At 42.7% G+C, this 16,085-nt stretch overlaps 2 protein-coding genes across 6 annotated transcripts; one reads left to right on the top strand and one right to left on the bottom strand.

Moving 5' to 3' along the window:
* Positions 1–2,646: 2,646 nt before the first annotated feature.
* Positions 2,647–5,987, bottom strand: mmachc (metabolism of cobalamin associated C). The gene is made up of 5 exons (XM_039810762.1): positions 5,508–5,987; positions 5,035–5,232; positions 4,191–4,343; positions 3,890–4,066; positions 2,647–3,412 (listed from the first exon to the last, which is right to left on the bottom strand). The coding sequence occupies exons 1-5, from the start codon at positions 5,595–5,597 to the stop codon at positions 3,230–3,232; spliced, it is 801 nt and encodes a 266-aa protein (XP_039666696.1). The 5' UTR covers positions 5,598–5,987; the 3' UTR covers positions 2,647–3,229.
* Positions 5,796–16,050, top strand: LOC120565212 (general vesicular transport factor p115). Of its 5 annotated transcripts, none has more exons than XM_039810754.1 (13): positions 6,132–6,374; positions 6,733–6,810; positions 7,120–7,162; positions 7,362–7,522; positions 7,660–7,741; positions 9,043–9,226; positions 9,432–9,505; positions 9,633–9,709; positions 9,869–9,969; positions 10,049–10,137; positions 10,226–10,366; positions 13,093–13,297; positions 15,348–16,050. In XM_039810754.1, the coding sequence occupies exons 1-12, from the start codon at positions 6,348–6,350 to the stop codon at positions 13,281–13,283; spliced, it is 1,248 nt and encodes a 415-aa protein (XP_039666688.1). In that variant the 5' UTR covers positions 6,132–6,347; the 3' UTR covers positions 13,284–13,297; positions 15,348–16,050. The 5 variants fall into 5 exon arrangements, with proteins under 5 accessions (XP_039666690.1, XP_039666691.1, XP_039666688.1 ...); XM_039810755.1 differs by lacking the exon at positions 15,348–16,050 and adding an exon at positions 13,453–14,159; XM_039810756.1 differs by lacking the exons at positions 6,132–6,374; positions 15,348–16,050 and adding an exon at positions 5,796–5,913 and having other exon boundaries at positions 13,093–14,159.
* The last annotated feature ends 35 nt before the right edge of the window (positions 16,051–16,085 follow it).

Below are 16,085 nucleotides of genomic sequence, written 5' to 3'. Positions count from 1 at the left end.
TTTACTTATTTAACTGTCTAGTGTGTAATTGTGTGTTGTTCATACTATACAATGATTTATTGTTTGTCTTTGTTGAATAATACAGAAGACAAAGAGCTTAAAAAAATAATCGAATATCGAATCGCAATCGCAATATTTGGGGAAAAAATCGCAATTAGATTATTTTCAAAAATCGTTCAGCCCTAAAACGGTGTATAGTAATGCTTGTAGCCTTCTGTGTCCCACACCAGTGAGAAAGCAAAACTGCCTCTGCAGTCCAGCAAAAAGCCAGAAACCAGCAGAGCTCGGCAGTGCAGCTCTGCCTTCCAGAACTCGTGTTGCACTGTGGAGACAGTTGAGGATACTAAACCAAGGGGAAAAGAGGGAGCTAGATCGTCAGGAGCATCCCCCACTACTAATCCCATGTCTTAGTGCTTCTTTCTCTGACATGCGGCCTAAATGTTCCACCTCTAGATATCAGTGTATTCCAGGTAAAGCTGGTGAGGCATGCTATACTCACCTCAGAGTACAAAGCTTACAGCCTTCTCACCCACAGCAACAGAGACCTGGAAACCCTGGGAACGACAAGACGATTGGCTTCTCACTCTGACAGATTTTCTTTTTCCAAAGAAGAATTATCCCTTCACCTTCCCAATGGCATCAAAGGAGTGAGAAAAGGATGCACGTGATGCAAGAGAGACAGTGAAGATGATAGAAACCAAACATTTTCTGTGCCAAATATATTTGCTGTGGTAAACAGCCTGGAAAATGGTACCTTAACAAAATAACCCACTAATATATATACAATATAATTCTGCTTCTTAGACTTAACTCTGCTAAAAATGCATCATACCTGTCATGTAATATGAATGTACTAAAAGAAAATTAAGAACTAAGTTATTTGGATGTGACTTGTGGTGGGACAGAGTAAACTGCAGAGTTAACTGGCTTCAAGGCGTACACAAAGAGACAGAGAGAGAAAGAGAGGTGGGATAGTGCAATAGTGGAGGGGGATAGGGGAGAGATCGAGTATCTGAGGGAGTGTAATTAACTCCATGGTCTGCCTCTCTGCAGGCCTGCGGCATACTGCTCTAAAATGCTGATTCAGTACACAGATAGACAGAGTAGCACGGGGAGGGAGAAGGGGGTGAGGAGAGGAGGGATGCAGTAAGAGAGAGAGAGAGAGAGAGAGAGAGAGAGAGAGAGAGAGAGAGAGAGAGATGGGGTGTTTCAAACTGAAATGTGAAATGAAGCGATAGCTAGCTCAGTGGGACAAAAAGTCCCAAATGATAAAAGCAAAGAGTAAACGGTGAAGGCAGGAGCAAGAGTGAAGCTGCTTAAAGTAATACATTAAAGATCTGTTATATAAGATTGACTTAACAGTTACAGAGGGTAGATGGTATACTTTATAATGTGAGGCAGGTTATCTGCAGTCTGCGCTCGACTCTGATGAGCGCTGTAGATTCAGATGCTTCAGAGGCAGCCGTGCAAAAGCTCACTCTGCGTTATCGAGAGAACAGTGACATCTAGAGGTGTAACAAAGGATTCGGCCTGCTCTGAATTTGCACTGCAGAACTGCTGTTAGGTACAGTTACCTACTTTGCTCCTGTATCTAACCCCTCACTGCTTGGTGGAGCTGCCCAAGTGCACACGTCTACTGGTTGTACTTTTGTTAAAATGTAAAAAAGGAAGAAATACACCTGACAAACAGAGTGCGTCCTGGGTCACAGTGCTGTGTGGGGTGATGATTTACTGACAGAGGGGTTAGTCACAGTTGAAAGTAGTCAGTCTATCACCAGGCTGGGGAGCGGTGATCTATCTATAATGCATCAAGCTCAGTGTCAGGTAAACTGGAGACAAGGTCTCAACAATGGAGCCAATAAATACTGCAGAGAGATGAGATGGATGGATGACACTAATACTTTCATTCAAAGAATACTAAACAAACGTGCGGTTATCATTTTACAGATAGCTAATGCATCATGGGCAGATTTGATTTAAGTAACAATATAGATGAAACAGTCGTGACCGAAAGAACGAGATCCAGGGTACAAGCCGCCGAAATGGGTTTTCCTCAGGAGGGTGGCGGGCGTCTCCCTTAAAGATAGGGTGAGAAGCTCAGTCATCCGTGAGGAGCTCAGAGTAGAGCCGCTGCTCCTTTGCGTCGAAAGGAGCCAGTTGAGGTGGTTTGGGGATCTGGTAAGGATGCCCCCTGGGCGCCTCCCTAGGGAGGTGTTCCAGGCACGTCCAGCTGGGAGGAGGCCTCAGGGAAGACCCAGGACTAGGTGGAGGGATTATATCTCCCCCCTGGCCTGGGAACGCCTTTGGGATCCCCCAGTCGGAGCTGGTTAATGTGGCTCTGGAAAGGGAAGTTTGGGGTCCCCTGTTGGAGCTGCTGCCCCCCGCGACCCGATACCGGATAAACAGACGAAGATGGATGGATGGATGGATATAGATTAAATATGAAAAGCACTGATTAATATGACCAACAGTCATTTTCACTTTCACTATTTTGCAATGAAAAACTGTTGACGGCTCCTACGTGTTGGGATGAAAGCAACAAAAAAAAATCCAGAAACAAAAAACAATTAGAGGTAGGTGAAAACATAATGTTGTTGTGTTTTTCAATAATGGGGAAACCATCAAATCAAATCCTTGGAGTCATAAATGTTTGTATTGTTTATTTGTATGACTTCACTATTAAATTAAATAGAAAGAATATAGAAATTATTAGATAAAAAAGTGTTTGTCCTCTTTATGATAAAAAAAAAAAAGAAGTAAAAATACAAATTCAAGGCAGGCTGGTGATAAAGGTTTTTTTTTTTCCCCGAAGCCCCTCGTGTTGATATTGTGTGAAATGATACAGTGTGCAAAGTGAAAGTCACTGTTGCTACTTAAACGTCTGCAGTTTGTGCGTTACAGTATGACACGAGCAGCAAGGATAAAAAGGTGCATTCTTTAAAAGAATTTGGTTTAAACACCCACACACAAGGTTTGCAACAGCAGCAGCACTAACGTATACAATACATTTGAGTATCTTCTGGTTTCCATGAGATGACACGGGGAGCTGCTTATACTCAGTAGTGTGAACATATGATGAAACACATCATAAAGCAGTAAATGTTCATATGAAAAGTCCCTGAAAAGTATCCCTTGTACCTTTAAAAGCTTCCACCAGAACCTTACAAAGCTTAGCGGTGGCGGCTTGGGCTCAGAGAGGATGTGCAGCACTTCCACACTCCAGCTGTTTTCAGCCATGTCCGGTCACCTGGCTCTGAGCGGCGGAGGTCGAATCAGGTTGATCGCTCTCCCTCGGCAGGAAGCCCCAAGTCTTGAGCAGAGCAAACCGCTGAGCAGGAGGAGTGGAAAAGTAGTCCTTCTGTTTCTGAGAGTAGATCTGGACTGGATGGACGATGTCTCTGTAGGACCAGTCCTAATGACGCAAAATGTCTCCGATTAACTTTGATTTATTTATTTATATAATTAATTAAAAAAAAACATCAAAACATTAACTGGTACAGTGTTTAAAGTCAGGAAAACATATTTAGAATCACACAAGCAATCTTATCCTACCAAAACCCAGGGTTAAATTTGGACCCATGAGGGGCAGCCTCTAGCTCACCCAGTAAGAGCGTTCGCCCCATGTAGGCTGAGTCCTGCAGCGGCGTGGGTTCAAATCCGACCTGCTGCATCCCATCTCTCTCCCACGTAATAAAAAAGGGAAAAGCCCCAAAAAATAATCTTAAAATAAAATTAGGACCCATGGGAAAAGAAAACCTCCACATTTGGGGGTCTCTTATCTAAAGGCCATCAGTCTGGAGGATTTTACGACATGAAATGGTTTGGTGTCCCCTGGTGTCTATTTAATGTGTGTGCCACAGGTATTCTAGATCACAGCGAGGTTCTGTACCTGCCAGTGAAAGTTAAAAGCCTCCAGCAGCTGTATCCTGCCCTCTCTTGAAGGCACACAGTCAGGTGGATCAGGCGGCACCATCTCAGAGTCCACCATCACACCTCCAAACACCAACAGGGCTCTGATGGCAAACCAGCCCCCGAACCTTGGATGCACACACACTCCGAACATCTTCTGCAGGTAACAGAGGGAGATGCACAAAACACAGGTGAGCAGACAAAGAATGTAAACATTGCACTACAAAAGTGGAGTTTGGAGTTTAATTACACAACAATTCCTTAGAAATGCATGGCGTTACTTTTTCACCCCAGGGATGGTCTCTGACATCAGACTGTTGGTAGTAGAAAGCTGCTCCAGACACATGAGCCGCAGTCTGCGCCAAGAACTTTGGCTTCCTGCTGGGGAGCAGCTCGTAGTCATACCTCACATCCACCTCCTGTCCTGGGAAACACTGCAGGGCAGGGAGAGGAGACGGACATATTTAGGTGTCACCTGATCATGAAAATAGTTGGAGTTGCAATCCTATCCCTAACTGGAGTTAGGCAACATATGGCATGAGACCATCAGAGATTTTCCATTACAGTTTCTAGTCTACTAGAACTAGTCAACTTTTCACTTGAGTTTCCACACAATTCAACACTATATCTGCTGATATTGTAACATAAAAGTTCATATTCAGTAATAGAAGATTGAATACATAATGGCCCACCCATATCCCCAACCAAATTTAAAAACGTGCTTTTTGTCTGTCTGCCGCACTTTTAACACACACACACACACACACACACACACACACACACACACACACACACACACACACACACACACACACACACACACACACACACACACAACTATCTTTGTGGGGACCCATCATTGACATAATGCATTCCCTAGCCCCTTACCCTAATCTTAACCATCACAACTAAATGCCTAACCTTAACCCTTACCCTCGCCCTCACCCTAACCATAACCTAATTATAATCCTAAAACTAAAGTCTTAACCCTCAAACAGTCCTTTAAACTTGTGGGGTCCAGCATTTTGGCCCCACAAAGCTGTCGGGACCCCACAAGTATACCGGACTCCCGGTTTTTGGACCCCACGAATATAGTTAAACAAGCCCACGCACACGCACACACACCTCGGAGACAGCAGAGGAGACGCAGTGTTTGACACACTGGTCTATGGGGTCAGACAGCTTCTGGCAGCCCCTCTCCTCCATGAAGGGCAGGAAGGCTTGTTCAAACATAGCAGGAGTGCTGAGCACCACCAGGGCCAGGCTGTCATCTGGGTAAGCCAGGCGCAGGGAGAGAGGCAGCACAGAGTTATACCAGCCAACCTGTGAACATGGTGGGACAGTGTCACAGGCACACGTGCAGTAACAAACTAGTATCTCTATATAGCATATTCAAGCTAATTTAGCTGGATTGTTGAAACAATAAACCGGCTTTTGATATTAAATAATTTTACCACCATAATTATATTTACTGACTTTTGTTTTTAACTTCCTAGCTAGCAGGTAAACAGGTTAAAGTATTACATTGTATTTCTCACACGTTGAAGCCCTTCTTGCTGTTAAGGCTACACACTAGAAATGAATTAGTGCATCAATACCTTTAGAGGGTAGACTTCAAATCCAACTTTTGCTAAAGAGTCCTTTAACAGCGCTGTTTTACCTTCCACATTGGCCGTGGAAGCCGCCATTGTTGCATGTCAACACAAAGCTAAGGATTGTGGGATACGGTGTTCTTTGGCTTATCAATATCAGAAATTAGGCTAGTCTTGTTTTTTTCTGCAATGAATGGTGACAAAACTAATGCATACAATACAATATACAATGCAGTGTGTTAGGGAGAAATTCTACTCTAGCACTTCACGTATTTTGTGCGAGCAAAGAATATTACGAATACAGTCACTATCTAGCTACTACAATACCCAGAAGACCCCTGCGACCACGTCATACGCAATCACGTTACTGTTATGGGCTCCTGGATTTAAAAGTGGAGTCGCAAGGTTTTCTGTGAGTAGCCTCCTGCTAAGTCAGCTAACATTAATATTTGCATCGTTCTCCTTAAACATTATTTATTCTGTTTTCAGCGACAGGTTCTATGTCATATTCAGAAGGTTACATTACTCAGTGTCTGGGAAACGGCCAATAATAATTTTGCCAACCATGACAGTAACGTAACGTTGTGAACGCTGTCACGAAAAAGAACGTAAAGCTGATGCTAACGTATAACTGACATTAGCTTAGGTTAACAATAGGAGAACATTGGCTATTAAACGTTTACTAAGTGACAACGCCCCCCCTCTTTGCGTTATCTTGACGGGTTTAGTGTTTTGCTATATCTTGGCAGCCAGCATATCGTTATCTACTCTACGAGGTTCCTTGAGCAGTGGGTTGTTGCGTCGCTTCCAGTTTTTAATCTGTATCTGTTCCTGGAAGCTTGAGAGATGTTCCCCACTGGCCTGGAGATCAAAGTAGGCTGAGCTCATTACAATATCAGAAAGCCTGCACCTCGGCTACATTTACCTAAGTAGCAGCTGATAAGCGTCACTACAAACGTGCATTTATCCAGGCCTGCTGTAATTTAATCTCACACAAGGTGTCAGAGATCTCTACTAGGTTGTTAACCTCACCGACAAGCCACAAAACACTTCTGAAGTTACTGTATCACCCTCCCACAGTGGGGGTTTTGATGTCGTAACGCCACTTTCAGGCAACACAACACTATTTTGCATGACGTTTTTTTTTTTTTTTTTTTATACCAAGGATCAAGAATTAACCGACTAATGCCGATGAACGATGCATTTGACAACTTGATGCACTTCTTTTTAGTTCAACTCCGACATGAACTGGGACAATCAGCTGAGCTCTATCCTGTCAGGAGCAGATAGCAGCGTTGCAAAGATGAGGGTGAGTAGATCCAAATAGCCTTCCCCTCTGTTAGCCTTGCTGGAAATAACAAAAACTAATAATCTAAAGAGTGTGCGGTCTAACGGTACATGTAGGCATATTTTGTTTTGCATCAGTGAAAGGGAGTAGGCTATACAACATAGGAGAGCCTTCACTATGTGGCCTTGTGGTCTAGTAAGTTGTCATAACTGGAGCTATCTGTAGATGGCAGTAAAGCTCCACTGAACTTTTAACAGGGTAATTTAGTCGTACTGATAGTGAGAGTTTGGAAATTCCCTATTGTTTGAAATTATTTGTATGTGTCCACAGGAGAGACTGACGTCACCAGGGAAATTTGCCAAAGGAGACGAAGGTGGGTGAACTATGTGTCGGTTTCTGAATATGACTATAAGGGGAAATTACCTTATTTGTTTGTGTGTGTGTAACTTCCACCTTTTTAACCTTCACAGTAAAGTGCAGATAAGGATTGTAGGGACAGTGGTTTGAACTCCTTTTGATTTTGGTTTAAGCCGTTTGTGAGCAACCTCCCTCACATGCCTCTTCCTCTCCAGATTTTTTTCCAGTGAGGGAGAGGATTCGTGATTCAGATTTGGGCCCTCCTGCTCTTCCTCCTCGTGCCCCCCTTCTTCGACAGCCTTCCCCATCCCTCAGTCCATCTGTTCAGTGGGCAGATCTAGCTGCTATCCAGTCACAGCTCCAGATACAGAGCCAGGTGTGTGAATATTTGTTTAACCGAGCCAGGTGTGCGAGATCAAATATAGTTACCACAAAGTAGTCAAATAGTATGCGATGTATTATAGTGTTGTTGACAGAATTCACAGTTTTTTTTTTTCCTAATGTGTTTTAAAGGCAATAGAGTCTCTCACCAAGAAACTCCATGACGTGGAAAGGGAGAGACAGTCTCAACAATGTCACATCCAGACACTACAAGGTAACCTACTGCACCATGACTACTTACCTCAGATTATACTGGGTCACATTGTCCCCTCAAAAATACAACACTATTATTGTCAACTAGAAGAAAGGCATTCTTATCAGGTTCAACACTGCTTAATGTGGTCACACCCAAACTAAGTTAACAGGTTGCATTTGAAAAATAAACAGAACCCAGTCAAGTTTCTTTAGAGCTGCAGCATTTCAACACTTATTCATCTTTGACACATAAGTCTGTAGCTTTCGAAATATATTGTGTTGTTTAATTGAACCGTTAAGTGTGGAAAAACAAGTTGATTTGGTAATCAAATCCAATTTCCGCTAACCGATTTTTTACAGTCCTTTTTATTTTAAATCTTATTGGTGACTCATATCAACCGCTCTTGAATTCTGTCAATATTTTTTTATTTTCTGTCTTCCTTACCTTCTAACCTTATTAAAAAAAACTTCAGCAAGGCTTCTAACAAAATCAGAAAAGTGACCAAAAAAACACACTTTTACTAATTGGCTGACCTCTTGTTTTAGTTTTTTTAAGTTTTCAGTATCTTATAAAACACTTTGGATCAGCTGTGTTGTAGTTGAAAGGCTATATATACTGTATGTAAATAATTGTAGACAAAAAAGACAAGGCAATTCCAGCCTCTACTGCTACTACTTATGCATTTAATCTGTTTAAATGGCACACATGGGCATTATGGCTCAAAACAGGAACAATGCCTCTATTTTTAGTTTGTATTAAATACACTTTGATCCATTTTCACTATGATTACTGCATACGTCATTTTCATTTAGCTTATCTCAGGGGAGAAGATGAGGAGTGGAACCAGTAGCAGAATCCTCAATGCATCTCAGTCTCAGTTTTGTGGACCCTCAGCACTTACAGCATCACTAGCAAGAGATAGAAACTACCAAGTTTTTCTGACATGGTCTTATTGGTTGACATTAATTATGCTAAGATGTCATATTTTATTCCTTCCTTGATGTGGTTTGTATTGTACCTCAATTGCACATTGCTTGGACACACGTGTTTGCTAAATGAATACATGTACAATTATCTATTGATGTATACGATGATGCCTCACCACTGTTCTAAGTTTTGGATCCCGCTAAAGCTCTCTCTCTCACCTGCTTTCTCCGCTCACTGCCCACCCTTCTACTGTCTGGAAAAAGCCAACTCCACTCGCCAAGGGAGGATTCATTTATAATTAAAGACAATAAATAATTTGGATTTGTCCTCAAGGCTGCTAAAGGAGAAAAAAAAAAAATCCCTTCTTCGCAGTAACTTCTCTTCTTTTCCAGAGGAGGTTCACAGGCTGCGTGAGGAGCTGAGGGAGAGGGAAAGCGAGAGGGCGGATTCGAGGAGGGGACAAAGTCCAGGAGCAGAGAGAAGGATGGAGCAGTGGAGGAGAGAGGTTGGACGTGAGCTGAGCAATCTGCGGGGACACATTACCAGAGCCACGTCGCTAGGCAACCTGGAGGAGAGGTGCATCAGGGGTAGAGCTGGGGTGGGGGGTGTAACTGCTGAAAGGTCCAATGTTTTCACTTGGGTTGCTGCTAGTAAGGTGTCTGGGTGACATTTTCATTTCAGTTATGACAAATAAAGAAATAACAAAAACAGCTTCATCACCACCACCTTTTCTGTCTTTTTATTATTATTATTATTATTATTATTTTTTTTTTTTTTACAGTTTCAGCTCAAAGCTCCGCAGAGAGGAGCTGGAACACCTGCGGAGAGAGGTGGACCAACTGAAAGCACAACTAAGTGAGCCACGTACACGCACATAACATCATGCCCTCTCATTGATTCTGCACCCCATGCTGGCCTCCAAAGCAAAGGCAAGCACAGTCTTGTTCACAACGTCGGCTCTTTCTACTTTTTCTCTTAACAGGGAGACAGGGGGAGGATGTGTTCCTCCAGCAGACCGAGGCCAGAGAGACCAGGAGACAGTACGAACACAGCTGCAAGGTACACACACACACACACACACACACACACACACACACACACACACACACACACACACACACACACACATATTGTATCACGCAGGTTATGTTTGCTTCTGCATGTGTGCTTTTGTATTCCTTCAGATCCTTAACCTTTCCTTTTGTGTGCTTTGATCAGACACTGGAGGAGCTGACAGACAGCTACAGAACTCACAGCACTGATCTGGCAAAGACTATCTCTCAGTATTCTCACACACAGCAAGAGGTCCGCCAGATCAGGTGCGTGTGCGTGTGTGTGTGTGTGTGTGTGTGCCTTTCTGCGACTAAGCTTACCTTGCAATGAATCTCTTTACAACAGGACAACTGTGTCCGAGCTGAAAGAGGAGGTCAGGAGACTCGTTCTCAAAGAATGTCAACCAACACCTTTGCAGTCAGCACACACATCAGGCAAGTCTCTGGCTCTCTCACACACACACACACACACACACACACACATACACCATGATATTTAACCATGTCTTTTTATTTGATTCAGGGGCATCTCCGCTCCCGCTCCCTGGCAGCCACAGTAGAGGGGCCAGAGTTGAACAGGCCGACTCTGACTCCGAAGACTTTAGCCCGACCCCGAGCCTGGCCGAGGTCAGCTCAGATGATCTGTCATGGCTGGAAGACCCTGGTAAGGACAAATGTTCTCTGACTTTAAAAAAAAATAAATAAAATGCACCCAAGCATGGTTGCCTACTAGGGCTGCACAATATAAAGATTATTTTGGGGCTTTTCCACCTTTCATTTGATAGGACAGCTAGGTGAGAAAGGGGAGAGAGAGGGAGAAGACATGCAGGAAATCGTCACAGGTCGGATTTGAACCCTGGACTTCTGCGTCGAGGCATAAACCTCTCAGTGTATGTGCGCCCGCTCTACCCACTGAACCAACCCGGCCACACAATATATTGTTTTTTTTATCGTCATCGCGCAATAGCCATATTGTGAAATATATCGATATAGTGGTGCCTCTTATATATTTAATTCAGTCTTCAATTTGTTCAATAAAAGAATGTTGGAAATGATTTCCTTTCATTTTTTTTTTTTAAGATAATTTTTTTGGGGCTTTTCCCTTTATTGTGTAGAGACAGTGGATAGACATGAAAGGGCGAGAGAGATGGGGAATGACACGCAGCAAAGGGCAGCAGGTCGGATTTGACCCCGCGCCGCTGCAGGACTCAGCCAACACGGGGCGAACGCTCTTACTGGGTGAGCTAGTGGCCACCCCTCCTTTCATTTGTTTTAAATTCAACAACCAATTTGTTGTGTTTTAGCAGAATACTGAAAGCTGCAGAACTGAGTAACTTTAATTACACTGTTTATCAAGTAATATCGTTATTGCGACATTCAACAACGTTATCGCATATTTTCCTCATATCATGCAGCCCCATTGTCTTATGCGCCTACAGGTATTAAAGTACAGGGTGCTGAGTCATCAACAACCCCATGTGTTTCAATCATATCATTTCCATAAGCCTTCTGTCCACCAACAGTACGTGCACGAACATGTTCTGACATTTGGATCACATGCTCCAACCAAGAGAAAATGTTACACATGGCACCAAATGGACACAGACTGGTGGCGGTTTTAGCAAGATGGGACATGTAGTTTCCCCTCTCCCACACATCTGGCTCAACCTTCACTCTGATTCATCCCAGTAGAGCTGACTCAGCACTCCTCTGTGTTTGCCATTTCAGCGTACACTTTGGTAAAGGAATAGCTTGGCATGTTGGGAAATATGAGCGTTAGGCAACGTCTCTTGCCGAGAGTCAGTTGAGAGGATCGGTACCACTTTCTGATCGAGAGTTTCTGCCGGTTGCCTTGCAGCCTCACGGTGACAGCGGGAATCCAGGAAGTCACCGCTTCCAGCAAAGAAATAGTCCTGCACATAGTCCCTGTAAAACTACGGTTGTTTTTACACTTCAGTTTTTTGTGGATTACACAAAGGTGATCTAACGGGTTAATTAGTGAGGTGCTGCTAGGTGGGTTAAGTATTCAGATCCTTTACTTAAGTAAAAGTACTGATACCACACTATAAAAATACTCTTTTACAAGTAAGAGTCCTGCATTGAAAATGTTACTTAAGTAAAGTATCATCAAGAAAATGTACTTATACTATTTATAGTAAAAGCAGAAACATCCTCACATTTTAGAAACTGGAAGCGATCAAAAAAGTGTTTAATCGGCTAATCATTTCAGCTGGACTAGTAGGACTGTATATTGTTGGGTAGTTAATTTTACAATAAAACATTGTATTGTATAAACTACATGTGTTTTGTGTGCAAAAATCTTAATTTGTAAAGTAACTAGTAACTAAAGCTGTCAGATTAATGTAGCGGAGTAAAAAGTACAATATTTCTCTCTGAAATGTAGCGGAGTAGAAGTAGAAAGTGGCATAAAAAGAAAAGACTCAACTAAAGTACAGGCACCTCAAATTTGTAGTCAACTACAGTACTTGAGTAAATGTACTTAGTTACATTCCACCTCTGTTGCTACCTTTGGACAGAGCCAGCTGTTTCCAGACTTTATCTCCTGGCTCTGGCTTCATGTATAACAGACTAACATGAGAGTGTCGATCTTCTTATCTTGCTCACAAATAAAAAGGGAATAAGTGTATTTCCCAAAATGTCGCACTATTCCTTTAAATATATCACTAGAGGATGTTCCCTGATGACGACAGAGAAGTGAAAGAGACTAGAATGAAAGAAAATGTCAAAAATGAGTGATAAAAGAAAAGCGAGGAATGTAATCTAGAGGTGTACAGCACCATTGTGAGCAAGTCTGTAGACCCACCGTGTTCTTCCGTCTGCAGATAAAGCAGTAAAGCTCTCATTTCCTCTTCAACAGTTTCTGCAAAGCCAGTGATTGCTTGGGAAATTTGGAACCCTGTGTGTGTGTGTGTGTGTGTGTGTGTGTGTGTGTGTGTGTGTGTGTGTGTGTGTGTGTGTGTGTGTGTGTGTGTGTGTGTGTGTGTATATGTGTGTGCATGCATGTCTCACCCCTGAGATTTACTGTAACAGAAGGTTGATGTTCCCGGATGAGATTAAGATCTCTGCTTGCTCTAAATGTTTCCCAGAGTGATTTGGGCCCATGAAGCCAGGCTAATTTGACGATTGTTTCCGCACGCACACGCACACACACACACACACACACACGCACACGCACACACAATCATAATGGTACACCGTTGTTAAGGGAAAACATTTGAATGTCTTCCAGACTAATCCCAGAAGAGGCACTTAGTTACACACACACACACACACACACACACACACACACACACACACACACACACACACATACACACACATACACACATAAACAAAGTAACGCTCTTCTCTGGTCTTCACCTCTGCCAGCTCTTCATCAGAAGCCACGAGTGCGTTTGAGTGTTCAGTCCAGACGGAGCAACTTTGCTAGTCCAGGATCAGATTTGGAAGATGACAATGATGATGATGATGACGATGACGGTGACGGTGACGGTGATGATCTCCTCGATGAAGATGTGAACCCAGATTTTGGATCTGACCTAAGTCTTAATGACCTCTGACCTTTTTTTATAAGGTGACTTATGTAATTTCCTTGAGATGATTTAGCAAAATGAAGACCTTTCTTGATCAGCACAGTTTTTAGAGTTGCAGAACTATTCTGAAAACCAGAACCTTTGAAAGTAGAAACCGTCAGGATAACTATAATGATAGGGCTTCTTTTCATTGTAGTCTCAATGGAAAGGAAACAAAGGACGGCAAACAGCAGACTTGGCATGGCAACAGAGGCACATACAAGTAACAAGTAATTAAGTCATCCAACTTAATTTTATTACCGTTGCTTAACAGACCTGCTTAGATGTGTGATCCATAGTTCAAGCCAGTGTGGAAACTTTCTTTTAGTGAGGGGAATTCTCAAATGCTACTTTTTAAACACGCTATTTGTAAGAATGCCAGAAGTGTTGGGGAACTCGGGACGGATCACGCACTGCTTCTTTTTAAATTGATTTTCAATTGCTTGTCTGATTATTCTGTAAACTGTCTGGTCCCACGTGACACTCCCAAACTCCTGCTACCGCAGTATGCTGAAGCAAACCACCAAAAGAGTCAGCATTGTTTGCCCTCAGTCTGGTTAGTGATATCTGCTAGAGGCAGAGGACTGTGATAGCCACAAATCCTCTTTAAATAATCTGCAGTAACTGCCCCCACATGCACACACTGGCTGGGTGCTGGGAACAAACTGAGGAGACAGGCAGCTGTTTAAGCAAGATTCTTTGTGAGAGGTTCTCAATCAGAAACTGTTTTCATGATGGTGGATAGCCTTGTGCCTGCACAATGGCATTTTTGTAAGTAGCTTTATTTCTCACTGTAAGCTTGACTGATTTAAAAGAACACGCCGACTTATTGGGACTTTAGCTTATTCACCGTATCCCCCAGAGTTAGAGAAGTCGATACATAGCCTTCTCATCTCCGTGCGTGTTGTAACTCTGTCTGACGCCCCCAGCGCTAGCTTAGCCTAGCACAGATCCTGGAGGTAATCGGTTCCAACTAGCCTACTGCTCTGAATTGACAAAATAACGCCAACATGCTCCTGTTTACATGTTGTGATTTGTATAGTCACAGGGTGTACGAATAACAAGGTCACTATGCTTTTACTATCTAGTAATTGTTGACTTTACTCCAACTCTGAGCGAACTCACCACGGGGCTTCAGGTGCTGCGAGCAAATCACTCCGCCCAAGTAGCAGAAGTAGCAGTGCTTCGCCTTTCTAAGAATATAGTTCCCAGTATGTATACGGTTAGAAGATGGCTGTGTCTCATGTGACCTTGTTATTTGTACACGCTGTGACTATACAAATCACAACATGTAAATAGGAACATGTTGGTGTTATTTTGTCACTTATTGGGAGCAGTAGGCTAGTTGGAGCCAGTTACCTCCAGGATCTGTGCTAGGCTTAGCTAGCGCTGGGGGTGTCAGACAGACTAACAACACGCACGGAGATGAGAAGGCTATGGATTGACTTATCTAACTCTGGGGGTTACTGTGAATAAGCTAAAGTCCCAATAAGTTGGCGTGTTCCTTTGACTTTTGGCCATGAAATTTTGAAATCGTTCGCCACCCAATGGATATTAAGTTTTACATTTTTTGCCACACCCTCTGCACCCATGTTGCAAGTCACTGAAGATGAATTATGGGTCCCGCCAGAGTGAAACATATAAGCACTGTGATTGGTCCGCTAAACCACAAGGTTTGGTTTCAGGCAGAAGATTTAAAAAATAGTTACGTTTACGGTTGTTATGATTACAGATTTTTGGGGTTAGGTATGTTTTGGTGTAGATTAGTTCATCTCTGCTTATAACTGCTGTTGAATCCATGAAAAAAAGCAAAATAAGAGCCCACAGTACGCTTATATTTCCTTAAGTCTGCATAATTAATTCATTTATTTAACTTTAATTTCATGAATATGCACCATGGCCACCTTTGATCACTTGATATACAGTAATAAATCACAGTAAGCTTTAAAGTTCTTGTGATCATGTGTTCTATGTAAGCTACACTCTTCAGTGTTGCAAAGTAATGGATATGTAATGGCCTTTTGTTCTGACATAATGCACTCTTCAATCCAGGAGAAATCTGACGAGGATTGGGGTTTGATTCCTGTTTATGCAGCTGAAGTGAAGACAAAGAGGAATTAAAAAAAAAAAAAAATCCATTAACATTACCAAGGCACCAACACCCTTAACCTCCACTGCTTTTCTTTATATACAGTAGTCCCTTTTATGTTGTCATGTCTGACATGAGTCACACTGTGCCATGCTTGGTGTCAAGCTGTTAAATATTTCAGCATCCAGTCACCCCTCATCGAGGATCCCAGACCACAGTGCAGAGCCAAAGGGGAGCTGACAGGCAGGTTAGGTGTTCAGTGGCGTGTGGGTATGGAGGCTTGGGTGGTGAAAGGGACTACAGACACTATCTAGTTCGTCTAATGAGACACATTTCTCTCACTGGTCAATAAAAGACTTTTTGGAAAATAGTAAATGGCACAGAGCAGTACATAACAGTTTTTAAACAAACACGCTCTCCTTGTATAGCTAGTTAATATTGTGGTCGAAGAGATATTAGAGAAGGAAGAAAAGGCTCATTTATTTGTTATTGTGGCCAGATAATGGCTGATGAATCAGACCCTTCTACTGCACTTTAATTGCATTTGCCAAGGATTTTGCAGTGGCGCTGCAGTAAAGCAGTGCACTGATTCATTCATTGAAGGTCTGTGAGAAAATGTTTTGTGTTTTGTCTCCAACAATAAAAGTCTGTGTGAAAATTTAAAAAGAGGAGCTGGACTTTCTGTTGTTGCTTCTATAGAT

This window comes from Perca fluviatilis, chromosome 9 (genome assembly GCF_010015445.1).
Source record: "Perca fluviatilis chromosome 9, GENO_Pfluv_1.0, whole genome shotgun sequence".
NCBI classification, from domain to species: Eukaryota; Metazoa; Chordata; class Actinopteri; order Perciformes; family Percidae; genus Perca; species Perca fluviatilis.
This window is presented reverse-complemented; position numbering and strand designations above follow the sequence as displayed.